At 36.3% G+C, this 17,188-nt stretch overlaps 1 protein-coding gene across 2 annotated transcripts in view; it reads left to right on the forward strand.

Moving 5' to 3' along the window:
* The first annotated feature begins 409 nt into the window (after window positions 1-409).
* Window positions 410-17,188, forward strand: part of LOC149787428 (uncharacterized) — a 48,953-nt gene continuing 32,174 nt past the window's right edge. The window contains exons 1-3 of one of the 2 annotated variants that reach the window (XM_089978040.1): window positions 410-844; window positions 1,510-1,553; window positions 4,813-5,203. In XM_089978040.1, the coding sequence (XP_089834166.1) occupies window positions 638-844; window positions 1,510-1,553; window positions 4,813-4,978 (417 nt within the window). In that variant the 5' untranslated portion in view covers window positions 410-637 and the 3' untranslated portion in view covers window positions 4,979-5,203. Of the gene's footprint in view, window positions 845-1,509; window positions 1,554-4,812; window positions 5,204-17,188 lie in introns of those variants that run through there. The other variant, XM_089978039.1, reaches the window with a different exon arrangement.

Here is a 17,188-nt window from a genome sequence, read left to right on the forward strand (position 1 = left end):
AAAGTCCCATTGTCCCTAGACAAACCCACCATGTTACAGTCCCATAGTCCCCCAAGTACCGGTCCTGTATTCCTATGTTACATTTCCATTGTCCCTATACAAACCCATCCATGTTCCATTCTTTTGGGACTGTAGAGCCACAATGGGAAACTAATGTTATTTTCCCCCCATGTTCAATTTCCTTGTCCCTATAATACCTATGATTTTTTGTAAAGTTATTTGTACTCTAGGGACTATGGGAAAATAACATTATGTTGTCCCTATAGTACAACGGATTTTTTCCTATAGTCCCTACGGTACAAAACCCATGTTTTTAATGGTAAGTCCCCTAGTCCCTACGGTATCCTCATTCACTACTAACTATACTTAACTTCTCGCGTGTTTTGAATGCATTCCGCGTATTGTGATTATGTTTGAAGCGTAACGGTTATCCCAGGTCAAGGAGCTTGGGGAAACTACCTTAGATTATATCTAAAGAAGCTATTCATTTCCTTGCATTCATAAGTCAACAAGCATTATTATGTAACTTGCTGAAACTGGATCACGAATCACATGTAGAGAAAGGCTGCAATCGTGTATACTTACGAACTTGCCTTCATTTCTGTCAAACACATTAAGACGGTCTGCACTCGAAAGAATGGCGGCGGAAGACGAGTGCCCAGTACGGAACCACATGGATGATGAAAACATCCAATGGCTCCATGGAAAACCGGACTATTCCAAGGTTGACTTGAAATATCTCGAAGAGAAAACTAAAAGTCATAAGGCTGGATCCCTGGAAAAACTGGTGGAAAATCTGGTGAAAACTTGGGAAATGGAAAGTTCGCATAAAGTGCGAGAAGAGGTAATGATTTTTTGTTGATTATCTTTAATACTACTACAGCAGTTACTACTACCACCACCACCATCACTACTACAGCAGTTACTACTACCACCACCACCATCACTACTACAGCAGTTACTACTACCACCACCACCACTACTACAGCAGTTACTACTACAACCACCACCATCACTACTACAACCACAACCACAACTGCTACTGTAGTTGCTGTTATTCCGATGGAACGTTATTTAATCAACGCAATCATCATCAGTATTATTTATATTAACATCATCATCAAAATCATCTGTAGTGGTAGCACACCAGGCCACAAGGCGTCTTGCGTTCGTCAACAATTGTTGTTTGAAGTTTTTTCAGAAACCGATATACAAAATTGTACAACATTTAGAATAAAGAGCTTTCACATTTTTGCAAAAGATACTGATCAGCCATCAAATATGACTGCTTTTATTAAATTTATTTAAAACTCACTTTACGACCTCTTCTCAAAATCTGTTGACAATTATCTGCTCCTATTTAACAGATGGCATTCCACCAGGATGACATTTCTAACTTGTAAAAATTATGCCGATCCGACATCAAAATATGACCAATGTTGCTAAAATAATTTTTTTTTTTTTAAAAAAAAAACTTTGAATGATGACTTCTCATAAATTTTTCTGCAGAATTCGACCAAGTTGGACAGAAGACATTATGGTATGGAGGACTTGTAAGTTTACACACATGATGCTGTTCCGGTATCAAATATGGTGACCGTTACTAACAAAAGAAACCTTTAAACTACTTCTCCAAAACTAATGAACAAAATGTTATCATATTTGACAGAGAGCTTCATGATATGAAGACCTGTTAAAGTTATACGAAAGATCTACCATCATACACGACCGCTTTTTAAAAAAAAACACAGAAAAACCTTGAATCGATTTTTATCCGAAACTTTGTATTTAATTTGACGTTGCTTGATAGGAAACATACTGCACTTGCAAGTTTGTTTATTAAGGCAACCTTTCGTTATGACCTTTGGGGTTATGTAGAGTTATACCCCTTGAGGAAAATTATTTAACATTAAACCAGAATTGTAGGATACAGGATTAATAATTTTTCAACTCAAGTTTTATAAATTAGCGAAAACAATGCAACCTCGGGGATTAAACTGGACAATCTGTAATTTAAACTGAGTGTTTTTACTTTGGTAATGGTGTATAACAATTCATCCATTAGAATGAATTTACCGTGCCACTGATACCGAAGTATGTTGAGTCGGCTGTGCCTATGAAATTTACAAAGACCCCTGGAGTTTGCAGTTTAACATTATCAGTCTATCAAATTTACAAAGACCACTGGAGTTTGCAGTTTAACATTACCAGTCTTCTTTTCCATCTCTTGCAAACGATTTGTAGAACTAAAGAACTGCACATTTCCCTGTACTAAACCAGAAAGGATTTTCCTCAGTCCTCAAGGAATAAATTGAATTTCGGTATCTAAATTAGGCATATTAACATATATACTTAAATAGCTCTCCAAAGCCACCAAATATGAATGTTAAGAATCACGTTACATTAAAGACGGACGCACGAAATCACGTTCCTATTCAAGCACGAGCGGGAAATATCACATAGTTCCTGCCGTTTCTTCACAGCACTGGGAGAGACACTTATCTTTTGCAGAATGTTTCACTCACATAACTATGGTAAATAATTAGGAATAAACCCTGAAAGATGTATTGTAAAAATATCATTATAGCCCGAAAGTTATAAGCCCTCTGTGACATACCTAATTATCCATAGAACGACATATCGAAAAGAATTATAACTTTTATATTGTTTTAGATGTATGTTACCTTACTTGACCATCTCAATATAATCGTTCCAGGTGAGTGGTCATGATTAGGACGTATGTAATTTAAAACTGTCGTTCCTTTCATGTTATGTTATGTATCGATATATAGGACAGTTTATCTCGAAAATAAAGCTAATTACAGTCAACTGATCGTCGTTTGTTTACAACGGTATTTGTTTACTATTACTTTTGCTTCTATATTTATTTTTATTTTTAATATTCCTTTTATCTATGTATGTATTCCTTTGTTATAGCGCCACTTTGTTAATAGGAGTATGATACACATTTTCGACATGTCAATTAGTCTTACTGAGCATGTCCGTTCTAACAAACTAAAGCTAATGGAAGATACCAACTGCGGTCTGGAATGAGTAGTTATGTAATGTTACATAATGTGAAACAGCATGTGAGAATGTTAACTGAAATATATTTTGGCCAATTTGAGAGTTTTCTTTCTTTGATTTTTCATGCATTAGAAAATATTTATGTAAACGAAAGCAGGCAAGGCTCAGAGACGATTTCGGAAAGATCTATTTCTGTTTCTACTATAAAAGGTTAATACTCTTCTTCAGAGACCACATGCAACTCTCATTTCTTTATTTCCTCAACACGTCAAATCATAATCGTTCCCAAATGAAAAACTTTAGATTAATGCGCCCAATTTGAGCTTGTTGATATTGCGTGTCGTACGTTCAAATTCATCCAGACGGTTCAGTTATGACTTAAAATTGTACCGTGTCAATGAGTCAGTTAGTGTAGCTTGTAACTTGATCCGCCTTCTTTCAATCTCTTGCACATGAAGCACAGAGTTGAAGAAATGCAATTATTTAATCTGGTTGAGAAGGCTTTGCAACTTCATAAGAGGGTGAATTGAAATTAAGTATCTTGCGCTTATTTCCATCGAAACTCAATCAGTTCCCATAGCTACCAGTTTATGAAGATTGGATTAGTCACGTTGTGTCAAAAACGGACGCATGCACGCACTCATTCAAGGGCGTGCAGAGTTCCTACCATTTCTTTCAAACACGCAAAAGGCAAAATATTTAACAATTTATCAAACATACTTCACTAGGCGAACCGTTGTAAATAATTTAAAAGTAACCCCTGAATAATGTCTTGGACAACAGGTATATTTAGCTTGTATAAATAATGTCTTGTACAACAAATACATTTAGGATGTATAAATAATGTCTTGTACAACAGGTACATTTAGGATGTATAAATAATGTCTTGTACAACAGGTACATTTAGGATGTATAAATAATGTCTTGTACAACAGGTACATTTAGGATGTATAAATAATGTCTTGTACAAAAAGTACATTTAGGATGTATAAATAATGTCTTGTACAACAGGTACATTTTAGGATGTATAAATATTGTCTTGTACAACAGGTACATTTAGGATGTATAAATATTGTCTTGTACAACATGTACATTTAGGATGAATAAATAATGTCTTGTACAACAGGTACATTTAGGATGTATAAATAATGTCTTGTACAAAAAGTACATTTAGGATGTATAAATAATGTCTTGTACAACAGGTACATTTTAGGATGTATAAATATTGTCTTGTACAACAGGTACATTTAGGATGTATAAATATTGTCTTGTACAACATGTACATTTAGGATGAATAAATAATGTCTTGTAGAGCAGGTACATTTAGGAAATATAAATAATGATGCAAAGTTTGGAATGTCTTAAGCAAACTCGAATTCTGCAACGTCATCTATGTTTGTTTACTTGATGAGCTAAATATAAAGCTGTAGTACTTCCATTGTGCTTTAATAAAATATATTCCCAACATAATATGTGAAGCATGTAAAACATTTTGGTTCAGACCGGTGTGAATATCACATTGTTCAATTGGCGTTTTAAGTCATTAACATAATTATTTGACACAGTGAGCCACTTATTGCGTCCAAGCATTAAAGCCAACACTTTTCAGTCACGTACATCTGTGCAGTGGGGTGTAAGGTAGATCATCGCATCAGAGTTAACAAAACATAACCGTCTGTTCAGAGATTTGGTACTAGAATGTGTCATTCAAAAGTTTTCTTCAGAGAAGACGATGGATTACTCATTTCCAGAGACAAAAGTCAAGTTGTTTGTTATATCTGTCAGGAGAAAGGACATTGGACTCCAGAATGCCCACATCTTCAAAGCAAAAGAAAAACAGGAGATAAGAGAGACAGAGGTTGAGATACCTGTTATCATTGTCAGAAGAAAGGTCATTGGTCTTAAGAGTGTCCAAAGAAAAAAGAGAACCAACCAAATAAGCAAGAGGTAGAAGAGACGAGGTCTTCCGAAAATCAAGAAAAACCGATCTACGTGCAGAAAGGCAAGAAATTTTGACCACGATAAAAGAATGAAGACTAGGAACAACCTGTGCCAGTAAATAAACTGAAATGGGAAAAGAAGGAGTAAAACAAGAAGAAAATGGACTTTTGGTGATGTGTTGTGAAATTTCATTATGATTTTCAAAAAGATAAAATATGCAAGAAAGAAAATATAAGTGATTCTTCGTCTTGATTTTTATAATAAGGTCCTACACGCACGCACTCACACCCGTGCATCATTCAAACATCATGGGGAAAATGGTTTTAAGTTTTTATTGATTTGACAATCGTTGAGTAGTCTCTTTTCTAGAGAGGTGGGTGGCCCTGAAAAGGACCGTTGGGTGTTTGTTTGAACCGGACGAGATGAGCCTTAACTACCTTTTTCCCTTGCCACGGCCAAATCCATCTTCTTACCTGCTACTGTGGATGATTTGGTAGTGATCGCTACTGATGGCCTCTCAGGGGTAGACAGCGGACAGGTAGTGATGACTTGGTTAGAATTTATAGCCCGGGAAGGCTTTTATTCATTAGGTCGAGTTAAATAAGCCTGATACATTTGTTTGATACATTAACTCCGACAAAATGTGTACTAGCACTGTTGCAGTGTGATATTCACCGTCCTTGATTTCTCCTTCGCGCTTTCTCTTCTCTTCTTCCTCTCTTCTTCATTTTGCAGTTAAATGATAAAGGCTTGTCCTGTTTCTTTCTGCTGTTGTAAAATATTTCTCTGATTCTTCTTTCAGTCTATGTCTAAAATCCTCTACCCGAGGTAAGGAAGCAGAAGGCGGTGAAAGTGGTACAAATTGTTGCTAAGACGAAAGAAAATAGTCTAAATCCAAATTAAAAATCATTCTCTTCTGGAAGTATAACCGTGGTTGTTTTAGTATCTGCCAAGCCATCACTCCTCGCATCCTCCTCCACAGGTGTGCCCCAATACATCGTCTTCTTAGTTTTCGCCATGATCAAAGTATGCAGGGTGCAGGAGTAAGGACACTGTTCCAAAATGATGGTGGTTTTTGTTGTTTTATCATGTCCTTCATAGTTTTGCATTAGTTGATTTTTTTAGTATAATAAATAGTCATTTGGAGTTATGGCGTTTGAAATAATCTATCATTATTTTACTTCTTGATCGGTGACCGCTCCAGTGGCCTAGTGGTTAGAGCGTCCGCCTCGGATGCGGGAGGTCATGGGTTCGATCCCCGGCCGAGTCATACCAAAGACATAAAAATGGTACTAACAGCTGCCTCGCTTGGCGCTCAGCATTAAGAAGTTAGTGTTATGACTGGACGGCCTGGTGTCAGGATAATGTGACTGGGTGGGACATCATGCAACATGTCTGTGGCATGATGCCCCAGTGCTAGACATCACTATAAACTGACACACTGCAGACATCGCAGCGATATGACTGAAATAATTGTTAAAGCTACGTGAAAAAATCCAAATCACACACACACACACACACACTTCTTGAGCGCAGGCACAGATCATGCCAATACTACTTTCCATCATAAAAATTTAAATGTGCTCCAGAAACTCTTTACGCCCTCTCCTTACAATCATAATATCACGCATTCTCCTGGAAATAGCATTGTCTTATTTCGGATGAAAAATGACGCTTTCCTCAAGTCTGAAGAATTTCTCAGCTTGTGTCTCACCAGAAAAAGGAATTTCACTTGTAATCAGGATCTAAAGCACACGCCTTTACCAGTCACTGACTTCTCACCTATGTCCGCGTGGGTTTGGGTCTCGTGCTCCGCCAATATGGGTATGCGAGAAAGTTTGTCAGTGGCTTCCCTTGGGTCGATGGTTCTTACCGCTGTTTTCCCGGGTTCTTCCTCCACAAGTTATAACAGCTGCCATGTAAATCCTATCTTGCAACAGCAAATTTCTGCAGCGCAAGTTACCTTGATGAACATTTTAATCAAGTATTTTGAGCGTATAGCAATTTGTATATGCAAAGTCAGGGTTATTCCAGGTACGGCACTTTTAGCGGCAATATCGCTAAATTTCCACCAATCATCCAACTCAGTTTTTCCTTCAATTTCACCATGATCACTACACTCAGACGCTTGGAATAGTATGTTAAACTGAATTACTGGATTTTCAAAGATAAATCATTAAACAAATTCACTGCAGTTAAATATCAAATATTGTATCACTACTGGCATGGGTCTCGATAACATGTTACCGGTATACAACCCAGATATTTACACTGTTGTATATTATTAAGTAGTCTTGGGGTATATACGTGTGCCTTGCAAACGGGAGAATCCAGTTTAAAACCCACGCTTACATTTGTTCATATTCAATTTTTGATCTTTATATGCTGTTTTATTTTGAATTACGAAAGAAAATAATGTTACTTGTGATATTTTATGTGCGAATATATATAAAACAGCAAAACAAATTGTAAATTGCTAACAAAGCGTTGGATAACGCCAGAATTTCGCTACTTCAGTCTGTTCACATATTGCTAGCCAAGAAGTTTCAGCTTAAGGATAAGTCAGATGAGGGTGGCAACATCCTTTTGGTCAAAAACCCACACATGCAGACCCTTGGTGGGATTCCCACGATGGTAATTTCACTTTCGACCGAAATAACTTTCATCTTGTTCGACTTGTCCCATAAAACACCAGTGAAGGCAGATTTGTATACTAGTACTCCACCATGACTTTATGGATGCATGAACCCTTGGTTACATCGGTTTTTTTATAGTATATACCAGCACGGACAAAACATTCGATGAGGCTTTCACGATCTAAATAATACTTGGTGAATTCCATTATATCCTACCACGGAAAATGACCCTTAAAAAAAATGGAGTACTTGTTAGTTGAATATTCAGGATTCCGATTTACGCTGCAACGCACCGTTTCCTGCCATCCCCTCTTACAACTTACCCAAATATTCGGCACACCAACATCATCACATTTTGAACAACTGAAAATCATGGCCTTTAGCCCATTGTCGAGCAACTATTCCACGACGACTTCATCCTTCTCTAAAAAGAGCTGATAAAAACTCCAAGGATTTTGAATAACCTCAGTTATAATGCTCGTCAAATCTTCTTGAATGCGTGCTTGAAAGCCTCTCTCTCTCTCTCTCTCTCTCTCTCCAGTACGTCTTTCTCTTCTGTCTTTCAGTTAAGGAATGGTCATTGAAAGTATGGGCATGCGTGCAACACGTCTTCCAGGCGATGTACATGCATATCAGTGTTTCATTTATGACAATATTCTAGTTCAAGTTTTTCTTATAACTCATGTATTAAAAAATAAAATTGTTGATAACCTTCAACGCAAGAAAATATGGATCTCAAATCTCCCTGTATAATGTCCACGAGGAAACCCTTTTGCGACAAAACTTCCAATTTGGGCCAACATTAAACTTCTTAATGCCAAATAAAAACTGTTTTTTGAATGGACTCCAAAGTTCGTCTATACAGAAAGAACGTTCTATATAAGTAATCACTAAATTTCTCCCGGGAGATATTTAGTGACTACTTATCTAGTCGCTACATTTATCCCGCCTAGTTCAATATACCTAATACTTTCTTCCAAAGTTTCATATTTAAAACCTTAGCCCTCAAAACACTAAGCCCCAATTTTTGATGGATTGTCCCCCAAAAATAACCTTTTCCCGGGATAAACTTCCCTTTGAGAGGACAAAAAAATTCGTCTATACAAACAGAACGTTCGATAATAGATAATCGCTGATTTTTTCCCAAAAGAAATTTAACGATTACCTATATAATACCTTCTATCGTCATGCATGAACTTTTCGTCAACCAAACTAAGAATTGTTTCCCAGGTAAAGGGTTTCTTTGGAGACAATCCATAAATAATGGGGCTTGGTATTTTGGGGGAAGGTTTTAACAATTTTGGACTTTTTACTTAAGTAAAATCTAAATATCAGTAGGCGGGGGAAATATTGCGACTATATTGGTAATGCTAAATATCCCCCGGGGGAATAATTTCTATAATAATAATAATCATAACAATAATAATAATAATAGTGTACTATAAATCATTTGATTTTTAAGCAACAATTAAGATAATTAGTATAGTAAAAACAATTCATTTTTTTTTAAAATTTATGTGTCTTAAAGTCTCACTATCCTGACCAAGTACTTGTATCGTCCAGTGGAAAATTTATACGCATAAACTGTACCAATTGTATGTTGAACTAATCGGACAGAGTTCACTCCAAGAATGCTTCAAGACTTAGTACATTCACTAAACAAATATACAAATCAATATTTGTTGGAAATAGTAAGTCCGTGAGACTCGAATAAACGTCTTATGCAAACTGGCCACAACGAAGTCCTCCCAATAACGTCTTGAATATCAGTTCATAAAAGATATACTTCCTTATTTCTTTCAGCCATTGCCTTCTTTGCAAATGCTTATAAACTATTATCACCTTTTTCGAAAGGGAGAAAGCTGTGCAGCAACGTGCATTTTGCTATGCACGAAGAAAGGAACTATTTGTGTAACACTAAAGGGCATATATTTTCAGTTTGATAGATAGATAGATGTGTGTGTGTGTGTGTGTGTGTGATTTAATGTAAAAAATATTTCCTTTCTCATCCACTAGGCTTCATCCGCTTGTAATTACAAAAATGAACGGTAGCTTTATTAACTTGACACTATAAATGTTTAATATCACATGCTCAGTATGTACGTACTTTAATGTAAAATAACGATATTTACACATATAGTAATAAAAACTAACCTACTTATGAATTTATGAGGCGTATAAGCTTCATATTTGCCTTAGGCTTTATGAAATAGAAATACGTTTATATTTGGACGAATACACATCGACGGCATTATTAATCATGTAATTTATTCCGTAAACAACTACTGTGTTCTATTGAATGCATGACATGGAAATACCATCTTGGACGTAATAAAGTTTATTAACATCCCGGAATAATGACCTTTATTCCGTATAAGAAGAGCTGTTTTGATCAATTGCAATAATTTCCATTAATAAAATCTACTGATTTTGCAGAAATGTGCTTACTTTAATGATGTTTATTCCGTTTATATCAAGTTTTTCCTATTAGTAGGAATAATTTAGAAATCTATTTTAATTCTTATAATACTCGTGTTTATTATAAAAAGTATTTTGATTCATTGCAATGATTTCCACTCCTATATTACAGTGAAACAAAAAAAAAATTATTGTGGGTAACGGGCTAATAATCTAGAGGTTATTATGTTTACTAAAAACTACTTTTATTCGTTGCATACATTTGGAGGTATGTTTAGTTTATTGCATTAGACATGTGATTCCCTGCAATCATTTCCAAGCCGTCCAGACCAAATATAATCTCGTTTTTTGAAGGAAATATCGCCAGCCATCACACCAGCTCTCACCTTAATCTTGCATGTATGGTCAAGGTAAAGTTCCTGAAGACCGAAAGGTGAGCTTTCATCACTCTACGATTCAAGAAGGAAGACAAGAATAATGCCGTCAACTATAGACCCTTGTCATTGGCGTCAATTTACTTAGATAATATGGAACATGTTATCCACATCTACCTAATGAAGCATCTGGAACAAATCAACATACTTTGTGACCAACAACATGGCTTCATTAAGAACATATCCTGTGAGACCTAGTTAATTACTAATGTTCATGATCTTGCAGCCGGATTGAACAATCAACAACAGATAGCTGACATCTTGCTGGATTTCAGCAAAGCGTTCCAAAAAGGCGCCGCATGCTTGGATACAGAGCTTCTTAGCAGATAGAAACCAACATATCGTGTTTGACGGGTCTGTATCATCACACACACACACACACACACACACACCAGTTCCACAGAGAACAGTGCTAGGGCAATTGCTATTCCTTATATATATATATATATATATATATATATATATATATATATATATATATATATATATACGACCTAACCTCAAGTGTTTAATCTACAGTTGGACACTTCGCCTATGACTGTATACTGAATATAGTTTTTCATACCCAGCAAGATACATTGTCACTACAGGAAGAACTCGACAACTTCCAGGGGTGTGAGAGAAAATGGGAAATGAATTTCAACCCAAGTGCGAACACATACGCATAAATAACAAGCGTAAGGTCATTAATACCTCCCATTCTATCCACGCGAAAATCTTGAACGAGATCAAGAAAGCCAAGTACACTGTTGTCACCTTGTACAGCAAACTATCTTGGAACTCTTTCATAGACTCGGTTACCATAAAAGCCAATCAGACGACATCATTTCTACAAAGAAACCTATCATCTTGCCTAAAACACATTAGGGCTTGGTGCTAAAAGACGCTCGTACGCCTACGGCTCGAATACGCCTCCACAGTTTGAGACCCACACTCCAAGTTCAATGCAGCCAAACTAGAAAGAGTCCAGAAGCGTGCAGCAAGGTTTTGTCACGGCGACTACCGACGAACCAGTATTCTCACAACCATGCTGAAGGACCTATAGTGGAAAGACTTACGAACCAGTCGTCAACAAAGCAAGTTTGCCATGATGTACCGGTTCATCAACCAGCTGGTTGAAATACCGACAACTGGGTGCCTGATCCCAACAGGTGTATCAACCAAAGGCCAGCCCAACAGATACAGGGTGCCATACTGTTCTGTCAACGCATATAGGAGTGCCTTCTTCACCACAGGTATCCGTCTTTGGAACTGTTTGCCAGCAACAGCCATTACAGCGTCATCAATTGAAACCTTTAAGGCCCACATCGGAGCTGGCGGCCCCGTGTCTTAGCATGGACATCATATGTTCTTTTAACGTGTTTTTAACTTGGACAAGGAGCTCTCCTTTACACTTATACGTAGTTCACCACAGTGCGAATATGCCTACACATGGGCCTAACCTTAACTGGAAGGTGAATATGAATACTTTTTAAAACAAATCTTTATCTCCAGTACAGCTTTCAGAGTATCATGTATTTCAAGCATTTATGTGATCGAGATAAAGACTGGATTAAAATGTCCCTGTGGGGGAAATTTAGCGATCTAGCTCTTGAGGCAACTTTCTAAATTTGTTATTAGTTCTCCTGCTTCTATAAGCAAGCACTTTCACTTAACTTTTTCAAGCTGGATCACGGACTGTGAAAGATCACAGTCTAATATAATTAAGAACTTGCCTTCATTTTTATCACACATATCAAGGCGGGTTACACGCGTGATAGATGTAGGCGGAAGATCCGTGCCCAGTGCGAGCTCATGGATGATAAAAATACCCAATGACTCCACGGGAAAGCGGATTCTTCCAAGGTTAACTAAAAAAGAAAATTAAAGCTGGATCCTGTAAAAACTGGTGGAAAATCTGGTAAAACTTGGGAAATGGAGAGTTCTCGTGCGTGAAGAGGTAACGGTTTGTTTTCAAGTGTGTGATTCTCTTAACCACCACAGTAATAACTACTACTACTATAACACTACTACTACTACTACTACTGCCAAACTACTATAACACCACCACTACTACTACTATGACTAATACTACAAACCCTACTATTGGTGTTGCCTATATTCCGATTGAACCTTTTATCATTAAATTAATTATTATCATCATTATTATTTTTATTATTGTTATTATCATTATTATCGTTGCTGATTACAGAATTTATAAATTTTGAACAAAGCAAGTTAAACGAAGTAGCAAAATACTACACCCTAAGGAGATTTATTGTTGCTGTGGGGTTTTTAACGCCATTTTCCAGCACACGATGCTCTGCATGGCGGGCAGTTTAACTGGTGGATGTAGTGCCCTGTAAAAACCGACCAACGAGAAGCTACTGGCATACTTTCTCTCGTACCCACATTGACCATTAGGGATTCAACTGAACATTCTGTAACTGAAACTTAGTAACAAATATAAACTGTCAATACAGGAAGTAGCAATCTAAATAGATGAAATAAATAATGCTTTTAAACAAAATGTCACACTGAGTCTATATTGCTCAAGTTAGAAGTCTTGATGATGGCGGCCCGAACTCTCCAATAGGAGGGAAGGGTGACATTGTTTGAGTAACCAAAAATGGACAATCCAAAATGTGGCAATACTTTTACATTACATCAGATGCAAAAGAAATGGATCGAACCAACAAAGTATATCATTAAATTTAAATCATATAGAAACCACAATCAGAATTAGTTTTTCAAGAGGAAAGTCTTCTTGTGGTGCAAAACACAATGGATGCATTAACCTAATGGGTGAGGGGAGCAATGAACAGCACATTTTTATAAATATTTAATTTAACTGTTTGTCTGTTAGTCTTAAAAAATTTCTTATTCCACTATATGATATTCTAATGTAACATTGTTTGCGGGACTTGACCTTGTCGAAAATTGAGTTCAGTTCTGTCTGACCTGATTGACTTCTTTTTTATTTTTTTTATTTTATTTATGCAAACAACTAATAATAGCTTCATTATTCTCTATGGGTATGAGCTCGTTGACCAAATTATTATTCAAGTAAACAAGAAGGTGTAAACATGTTGATCAGGGTCAGGGTTTTGGAGATGCCCGACTGAATTTAATGGGTTATTATGTTTTAAATAAACAAGGCTCATTGGATCATTCAAGAAGGTTATTTTCCATTAGGTAATGGTTGCTTTTTTTTGGAAATGCTAATTGGTGACCTGAGGTCGAACAGAGAACTACATTATCTTGTGACTGTCAAGATTTTACCGATTATGCTTTAACATATAGCGCTATAAGTTGTGTTATGTTGTGACTAGTTTGGGCTGAATTTTATTTTCTTCAAATTATTGAATTCGAGTGATTATTTTCTCTAGAAATACAGAAGTCCTCTGATAAAATTCTCAGATAAAGACATTCATTGCAATTTGTACTTAATTCAAACCTGGAATAATATTTATGTGATTCAACAAGAGACTATTGACACATCAGTACTTCGTAGGCTATAACAGACACGTTATCGCCTTCAATTTTAAATCTCTTCGGGGTTAAACTGTATTTTAATCAGCACTTTTTATTACTAGGACTTGTGTCTTGAATTCTTTGATTATTTTTAGAAATTATTCGCAAAACCGTAAGTTCTTTTTTCTCATTTTTCACTTTGTTTTCTTTGGAAATTTAATTATTTGTTAAATTTTACAACGCTTGTTGTCTTCACTTTTTTCTGTTACTTATTTTAAGGTCATAGACACGTAACAAATTATCAGAGCCTTCATAATTTTGATAAAAGGGATCTCTAAAGTCCCGCTGCGAGGTTACTACACACACACACACACACACACACACACACTTAATAATAATAATAATAATAATAATAATATTATTATTATTATTAATATAACAACGACAACAACGTAAAATAAACTAAATAAACCCACCTAACTGGCATTACTAAAATGCCTGAAATATTTGTTACTTTTATGTTTTCATATATATGCAGTTATTTATGGAAATTCATATATGAAATGTTATTAATCAAATTTATTTTAAATTCATATTAAATAACAACCTAATATGCGTTTCCTTGTAAAGCACATCCAAATTTAATTAGCGTCATTAATCCAGATATCATGATGCTCTGATTTTCTTGACGCGGAATTTTACATTTTGTAACCATAAAAGAAAGAATTTTTAAAAGCAAAAGCAATCGAATATCATATTTTCTACATCCCAGGAACAAGACTGTGTTGTTGTTTGTTTTGTTTTTTTGTTGGTTTTTTTTTTTTTCGTTCATAGGTAACAGCATTAGACATCACGGTCACTGGAATGCTTCCTGGTTATCCAGTATTTTGACACCTGCTCTACATAGACTAAAAAGCGGGATCCAATAATGGCTTGTCTTGCCTGATATTTGCTAATCGTAGTCGATTAAAATTTACAGAAAGTTATATCAGACAAATGTATATTATTCAAGTAAATATATCGAAGAGGGCATATTTAACTGCCCACAAATATCATGATGTTGATTAATGCTGATACGATCTTTTGTCAAACGAATCAAATTAGGTCACGCAACCAAGGTTTCTTGCAGTAAATAGTGGGGGAAAATGGGATTTTTCTTATTAAAAAAAACCCAACTTATTCCGACAAATAAATGCAGTATCTTCAAGCTTGAAAATGAAAATACATATTTTTTAGACCTAAGATACAAATTAAGTGGTCAAAGCTTCTATTCCACTCCAAATGTTTACTCAACTTGTTTTAACACGCTTGAATATGCCAATAAGCTAGGTGAACGATATCAAGCCCACTTGGGCCTTTGTGGTGCTTTTCCCGATGTATCAGACATTATCATCAGCATCATCTACCTTCAATAATGTATGCATCCTCCTACTATATTTGTCTTGCTGTTCTCCTCCTTGATCCTCCTCCTCATCATTATCCTCATCCTCATCATCACCACCACCACCACCACCACAATCACCACCATCATCACCACCACCACCACCACCATCATCATCATCACCAACACCACTATCACCATCACCATCTAGACCGCTCCGGTGGCCAAAGTGGTTAGAGCGTCCGCCTCAGATGCGGGAGGCCGGGAACCCTGGTCTTTTCACACTTAAAGGAGACTAGAAATCAAAATTTTCCTTTTACGTATGTAATTCTCTACAGATTTTAATTCGACTGCAATGTTTATAAATTAAATATCGTAAGCGGGTAGTGATTATATTGCGTGGAAGATACCACGATTCCGTAAATTGCCGAGTTTTTCCGAGTTTTGATGAGACGACAGATCACGTGGTACCGTGACGCTGTACCAGCCAGTCCTCGAATACAAACATAAACATTGGCGAGCGAGGCAGACAGGAGACCAGATTTGGGTTGCACATTCAAAAGTTGAATCTGCAGTCTCATATAAAAGTTTATGTACTGTACTGGTAAGTGCTAAAATAAATTTGTTAGGCACATGCCCCGGGCTGGTGACTTAAATAAACTAAAGTCCTGAATGAAATTCCACAAGCCCGAACAGTTCATACCTGTCAAGTCTCAAGCCGGGAGAAAAACCTCCCGATTTTGGGGGTATTTCCTCATCTACCTCCCGATTTCGTAACATCTCTCAATTTTGCGCAGCGAAGTCCCGATTATTACATTATGTCTGTCAATTTTCATTTGTCAGAAGAAAAAAAACCAACACCAAACCATTTTTAAATATAACGTATGCAATCCACAGTCTAAACTGCCACACTGCAGACATCGTAGCGATATGACTGAAAAATTGTTAAAGCTACGTTAAAAATTCAAATCACACGCACACACGTCTAAACCGGCACTGGACGAAATAATTAATATCATACAACAGTTTTTTCTTCTTTTTTTCTTCTTCAGTAAATAGAGCGTGAAAATTAAACATTATTCAAGTAAATTTCAGATTTTTTTTAAACAACTACAACAGTACTGTAGTATTAAAAAAATTAAAAGAATAAAATTGTCACCAATTAGCTTAAATGAATGATCACGTTGAAATTTTCTCTGCAAACAAAATCGCATCTCCATTTCCGCCAAAGAAACTCGGCCAGTTAACACCTGACATTCCTCTACCGTATATAAAAAGTTTAATTATCATGATTAAATTACAAGGAATAAAACAAAATATACCATGCAGTATATGTGGCCCTAAAGAACTAATTCTGAATAAATATTTTATTCAGCAAACAGTGTTACATGCATTAAGGCTTAAACCTAAGGAAATAAGGTGGGGCATAAAACGTGAGAAAAACAGTTGCCACAAGTACGGTAACTTGTGACTGCAGATTTGAACTGTTAAAATGAAGTCCATGGCATCGTAAGTAACAAGAAAATAGGCATCGTTTATTTGGTAATCAATTGCTAGTGCTTACGCATACACACACTGTCGAACATGGTTTCTTTGAAGTATGTCCGAAGGGCAGTCCTTTTCACAAGATCAATGCAAGGATACGGATTATGTTCATTAGTCACACCTACTTTATCGTTTGCGTACTTAAATCAAAACTTTAGCTATTTTGCAATTTAGCCAGAACTGACCAGAATATGCAAAAGGGGCTTGTCATGGGGGGAATAATAAGGCGTATCACAGGGAGAAAAGACACGTCAAATGGGAGGTCGCACATTGGGGCAAGGGGGGTGGTCAATAGTCCTCCCCCGTTCTATTGTCAGAAGTTAATGTGAAACTTTGACCTCTTTTTTTTTAAT

Source organism: Sinohyriopsis cumingii, chromosome 12 (genome assembly GCF_028554795.1).
Source record: "Sinohyriopsis cumingii isolate HCF-2022 chromosome 12, ASM2855479v2, whole genome shotgun sequence".
NCBI classification, from domain to species: domain Eukaryota; kingdom Metazoa; phylum Mollusca; class Bivalvia; order Unionida; family Unionidae; genus Sinohyriopsis; species Sinohyriopsis cumingii.